Source organism: Hippopotamus amphibius, chromosome 4 (assembly GCF_030028045.1).
Source record: "Hippopotamus amphibius kiboko isolate mHipAmp2 chromosome 4, mHipAmp2.hap2, whole genome shotgun sequence".
In the NCBI taxonomy this organism is placed as follows: Eukaryota; Metazoa; Chordata; class Mammalia; order Artiodactyla; family Hippopotamidae; genus Hippopotamus; species Hippopotamus amphibius.
Window position 1 is genome coordinate 153,686,977 of NC_080189.1, and position 6,513 is coordinate 153,693,489.

Below are 6,513 nucleotides of genomic sequence, written 5' to 3' on the forward strand. Positions count from 1 at the left end.
TCATTACCATTTTGTTAGAAGTATTTTCTAATTTCCTCTGTCATTTTCTTCTTTAACCCATGAGTTATTGAGAAGTATCTTATTTCCACCTATTGGAGATTTGTAAAATATTTTATCGGTATATAATTCCATTGTGGTAAGAGAATACATTCTGTAGGATGTTAGTCTTTCAAATTTTAATGAGTCTTATTTTATGGCCCGTGTCTGTTCTATCTTGGTGCATGTTCCCGCACACCAGTAAGAATGTATATCTTACAGCTATTGGGTAAAGGGTGGTGTATCTGATTGCTTCTTATGTTTTGTCTCCTTTGGTATTTAATAGTGCTGTATCACACAGTAGAAGTGCTGAGAACAAACAAATCTTCAGTTTTAACTCTATGAAATAGTGCTAGCTAGGAAAGTGATGGTATTCCTCACTGAATGCACAATTTAAATAATTTGTCAGTTATCTTGTACTGTGAATCTGCTCTGCTATAATGGGGGCTTGAGAGTGGTAAACTAATAGCAAGTTATGGTCAATTTTGCCTATAGACAATTTTTTCAGGCCAGAAATTTTTGAGCAAAAACATTTTGTTTCAATTTTGTCATGAATTGTAATTTGAAAAATTAAAACAAAATACCAAATAAGTCATTTTGGCAAAAGACGAGTAATACTTCAATTTGATAAAGAAAAACTAGGTGGATTAGATATTCATGTTATCCTATGTAAGATGTGGGGCTTAACATTTACATTTCAAATCTAGTAACACAAAGTTAAGATTCTGTTTTGAGTTCTAGAATGTTCTTTCAATAATCTTGAGCTTTGAGTAGACATAAGTTTTAACCAGAATGTCACAGTGTGTTCAGTTACAATGGTGTAGTAGAGTCGCTGCTGGGAAACAAAGGACTCTGTGTACCAGAGCCAGATGCACAACATTCCAGAATGAAAATTAGAGAGCCACACAAGAAATTGACTCAGGACAAGCCAGAGCTGTCATATTTTTAGTATGTTTTCCTACTGTTAGAAAAGTTCAACCAGTTGAGTGATATAAATTGTTTGGTATTGTGGGTCCAGTATAGTATTGATGTGTGGCCTTTATGTCTGAGACATTTGGACATTTAATTAGTTCTCTTCATTGCCAGGGGTGATTTGAGGGCAGTTTCACTTTCTTGGACTCATGTCCCTAATAATCAGAAGGTTCTGGATAAGTTTTGCATGTAACCTTGCCACCTGCTTGTCTGTGAAACAGCTGTTTCCTTTATGCATTATTTCAAAGTAGCCTGCTCTATATGGCTTCCCAAACTCTCCTTAGGATACTTGTTTTTGTATCTTGAAGACCACCTTTGTGTATTGAAAACAGAGAAGCAATATAAAGAATGAAGCTATCTCCCTCAAAAACATATATTAGATTATTAAAATCTTGGGTTTCCCAGTAGTGTTTTCATAGAAAAAGATACCCATTCTGTTGATCCTTTTTTCTCGGGTTGTTTGCTCTTTTTAACTCTGCAACAGATATAAAGGGCGGGGCTCTTTGTAAAAGCCAAGAGTAGGTGGCACTTAGGGTCTTGCCAAGAAAAGTTCACTCAGTTACAGATGTTATTTTTAGGAAGAGGTTATGATGCTCTAAAATGTTTGAAAGTGAAATCTGTAGGGAATTCAAAGTAACAGTCTTTGGTCTTGAAGCCTCTAGTCTTGTAGATAAGACAGAAAGATATAAAAACCTAAATAGCTGTATAAACAGGTTATTATGAGTCTCAAATGAATTGCAACATGAGTGCTGAAAATGCCAGAGCAAAGGAAATCCCTGTGGCCATTACAGGATTGGGGAGGAGGTCTCGAGGTTGAGTATTTTGAGATACAGAAGGAAAGCAGTGTTAAGGCCGCTTCTTGTTCTTCAGCCATATCTGGCTCTTCGCATATTTTGATAAGGAATGGATTACCTCATAGTTTTTATCTTCTCTTTGCAGCCTGAGGAGTTGAGAGAAATCATTGAGAAGACTAGAGAGATGGAGCAGAACAATGGCCACTACTTTGACACAGCAATTGTGAACTCAGATCTTGATAAAGCCTATCAGGAATTGCTTAGGTTGATAAACAGACTTGATACTGAGCCTCAGTGGGTGCCATCCACTTGGCTGAGGTGAAGGAAACATCCATTCTGTGGCATGATTGGACTTGATCTGGCAAACTGCCACTAGGAAGATAGCCCTGATACTTGAGCAAGTTTCTGAGAAGGTGGCAGGCAGTGTAAACTGTAGACCTGTTCTTAGATCTTCAACTAGTGAGAAGAAAATCCCCTTAGGCAATTTGTCAACAGCTGTCTTTATTCTCTGTACGTGGCTTTAGAGGTTCTTGCCTCATTTGGGGATTTTAAATGGAAATTTTCAGCAGAGCCGTTCCATTGTATCCATGTAAAAACCTTTTAATTCTGTTCTCACCTAACAGGATTTTTTCTGCCTAGTCATATTTCCATGGAAAGCTTGTGTGTATATACACAACGGTCCATGTCTCACATAGTAATAAATCTTGATGTTATTTAACAGTTAACTTAAATGACTTCATGGGAATTTGGGGGCGAGGGGAAACTGCTTCTCTGCACTGGGCAGGACAACAGTATTTGGTTAGAAGAGTGGTTTAGTCATCAGAACTACTTAAAAAAATGGTGCCACTTTGTTCTGGAGCTACTGTTAGGCTTGAGTTCATTTGTATGTGTCTTAATTCTCAAAAACATTCCATTAGAAGCACCAGTTTTTTAGCTCAAACTTTGTAGATCAGACTTCACTGCACACTCTGCAGACTCTGATCTAAAACATACAACATATGCTGATCTTTTTGAAGGTATAATGATTTTCTGAATTTATTTCTTTAATTGTCACAACTGATTTGGTAACTTTTACATCCTTTTCCTGCATAGTACAACAGAATGTATAAGTTACATTTTTATGAATGGCAGATATTCATATAAACTGTGTTGACTGTTAAAAAGTTTCTTCCTCATGATGCAAATAATTTTTTACATACATGAGAGGACATAGCACATTTGACAGTTTTTGCATTTTTATATATGAGCACAGGATAATTTGATGACTGTGCTATACATATAGGTAATAAACTGGAATTCTGTGATCACTATAGCTGCTGTACTGTATATTTAATAGATTGACAAGTGATCATTGATTACACTTGTTCAGCATTGGAATAAAATTATATGAGAGAAATGATCTGATAGCTGACTTTGAGATCAGAAGGAAGAGATGACCTGAAAGTCATTTGAACATTTTAGGAAAAGAACATTACACGGGGAAAGTTAAGCATATGGAAACAAGTTTTTATCTTAATAAGGTCTGCCTCTTATGACCAGAATGCAACAAGCTAAATCATAAAACATTTAAGCTAATGGGATTTTCATACTGTCTCTATAGCTTGTAGCTTTTAATTCAACTTCTGTAATGGGCATGGTAAGTTAATTTGTAATCTTTTGAAGGCTTAAGGGATGGTGTGATGTGTGACAAACAACCTCAAATGTGAATGTCTTGATTTTATTTTTATGATGACTTTAGCTACAACAATTCCTGTTCCCAAAGCTAAACACTGGAAAAATACTGAATTGTCACTTAATTTAACATAAGCAACTTTTTTTTTAATGAGTAGTTTGTCTGTGTCATGTATATATTTGAGTTTTTCTCTTTTGCATAATATTATTTGAACAAATGTAGACAGTTTATATGTTGCCTTCTATTCAAATTTGCATGGCCTCTAAGTTGGCTATGGAGTATGTCTTATGTGGAAATACTTTAAAGATAGTGTTCCTTAGGAAGAAAGTAACATTCCTGGGTTGAGGGAAGGAATGCCATACATACCGTCTCTTCAGGTCTGAAACACTCCAGTTTATGGCAGGAAAATGGAAAGGTCACGGTGGTTTTCAGCACTGAAAAACAAAGGACTAAGTACTGAAAAACAAAGGACTAAGACTTAATGTTTTCAGCTTTCCAGCTTACTTTCTGCTTAGGAATGAAAGGTAGTCTATGGTAGACAGCAGAGTTTTAACTGACAACTGTTTTCAACCCTAAGATCTAAAATATTTGCAGTTTGAGATTTCAGGTGGTGTAAGTGGCTGCTGTGCTAGTTCCCGAGTTAGCCTGCAGACCATAGGGCCACAGGAGGGGTCATGTGCTGTGGAGACTCAGGCATGGCTTTAAAAAGCAAGTCCAAGTCCCATACGGAGGCACATGTCATGCCATAGTGTACTTCTTAAAAGGGGCATCAGTGAAGTCCTATATAATTCTCTCCTTCCTCATCAGGAATGGTAGAGGGATAGAAATATTTATGTCCCAAACTTTCCTCAGTCCTAGTGATATGGATGTGCTGATATTCAACACAGTCCCTACAAAGTCAAAACTGGGTTGTTGCTGACTTCCTTGAAAGAAAATGGGAAAAAAAGCCTTGCTCCCCACCTAGCTGTGCTGTACACCGTTCTGGCCAATTCCATTTCCCGTCCCTCTGTGGTTCTGATTGGAGACCCCAGTATGGGGGAAGTCTTTACCACTCATAGGAATGATACCAATCACTAATAAAATGCAAGTTAGTTCAAATAAGTAAATAATCTTCCTTTACTAAATTTTCTTAAGTCAGAACAAACAGAAAGGAGAATAGTGTTTAGATTAATCCAGATTTGCTTTCTATGAAAATCTAATGTCTGGATTTTTTTCCCTTTTCTTATGGCCTAAGGAATAATTTGAATGTAATTTTGTGAATGTGTATGGAAAATATAAACCAGGGATTTAGCCTTAATAAAGGTAACCTTTCTGACATCTATTGTTAATTCTCCTTTGTACTCTTATCCTGCTTGTATCTGCACTCTTTTATTGAGATGTAATACTGCACACTATAATGTAAAAATAAAAAGCAAAATTATATTTCAAATTTAAAAAGCCCCTGAGTACTTTCTTCTGCTGTGTTTATATCCTCTGCCATTCAAGGTTTCAGCACATCTAAAGACCCACCCCTGCCTTCAAGTTTTGCCAGAATCAAGTCCATTGGAACCTCTGAGTAAAACACAAAATATGTTTATTCTTCATAGTTGGGGACGTGCCCCCTATTGGCACAAATGTAGGTTTTCCTTAATTGTTTGTTTAACTATCAGTATATTAAAGATAGACAACTTAAAGCTGTGAACTCTAAAAGTTTTCTGGGGAAGAAGGTATGTAATACTCAGGCAAATTCCACTACATGCAACCATGGATTTGAGAACACTGAGGACAGGATGAGTTATTGACAAATATATAACGTTTCATTTCTTTATCCTTCATCCCTCTCCTTTTTCTACCATACCTACTCTGTATCTCCCAATGGAGGCCAGTCATATACCAAAAAGTGTCACACATACACACACCTGCTACCCCAGTCCAGCTTTCTATTCATATTCCTGATCTACTCCCTTCCCACACAGCTCAGATCACCCCCACCCTACTGTCTACTGTTGTCTCGATTTCTTTTTAACAATATGCGAAACCATAAAATCACCTGCAGTTTCGTAGGGAGGTTAGCCAAGGCCAGTAAGTACCAGAGGTTTATGAAGCCACAGGAAAAAAATCTAGGGTACGTCTCTGGTTCAGTGCTTTAAGGTGAACATAAATTTATCTAAATGAAAACCCACTAAATCTGCCTGTCTTCATCTACCTTCCAGCTAATCTTTGCCTTCTACAGAGCAGTACATACCACCTAAGAACCAAGGCTCTGGTGAAATCAAGATACATTTAGCCTGCATTCCACCTACAAAATGGAGATGATATTTATATCTCACTGGAGCGCTGAGAGGATTAAATATTAAGCAGTTCACTGTTTCCTATTTTCAAGACTTGTGAACTCAGCTGTTGGTTTTCCAATCACTACTGAATTTACATTGACTCTGACATTTTATTCTGTGAGCGGCAACAGGATTTCCTAAAAATCAGCTCCTCCAGGATAGGCCTTATGTCTTACCTTCATCCAAAATTTTAAATATAGGGGACACAAAAAGGATTGAAGTTAAGGATGTAAAAATTCTGAAGGTAGACTGCCTGGATTTAAATCTGGGATTCACCACTTTCTAGCTTTCTGATCTAGGTTGTGGGATTCTTCATTGAAATGTGGGATTAAAGTAAAATATGCACCTCTTAATGGTGGTTGTGATAATACAGATAAAACATGTCTAACTGGCACAACTAAGCTATTTTATAGCCGGTGTTAAATGTTTGCAAAATTACTTGGTACTTTAAAATTAGCCTCGGCTGTGATATCAGCTGATTTAAACACAATACTGTTAAGGCTAATGTCACAATTTTCACTAACTAAAAACTGCTCCAGGGCCAATCATGTAAAAAATGCCTACAGCTGAGTGCAGGAAGGCCTGCGTGATCACGGATGGCTCACACCAGATCAAGCTACCCGAAAACCTCAGTCACCTGATATGGCTGTTCAACTGCCTCAAGTTGTTACTGCTTACAAAACAGTACAGCACCTTATTGCTCTCAAATGGGAATTAGTATTTTTTT

General features: G+C 37.1%; 1 protein-coding gene across 7 annotated transcripts in view; it reads left to right on the forward strand.

Moving 5' to 3' along the window:
• PALS1 (protein associated with LIN7 1, MAGUK p55 family member) overlaps positions 1-4,896 on the forward strand; it is a 96,229-nt gene extending 91,333 nt beyond the window's left edge. For all 7 annotated transcript variants that reach the window (XM_057731386.1, XM_057731391.1, XM_057731388.1 and 4 more), the window contains one exon: positions 1,948-4,896. In XM_057731386.1, the coding sequence (XP_057587369.1) occupies positions 1,948-2,124 (177 nt within the window). In that variant the 3' untranslated portion in view covers positions 2,125-4,896. The remainder of the gene's footprint in view (positions 1-1,947) is intronic.
• The last annotated feature ends 1,617 nt before the right edge of the window (positions 4,897-6,513 follow it).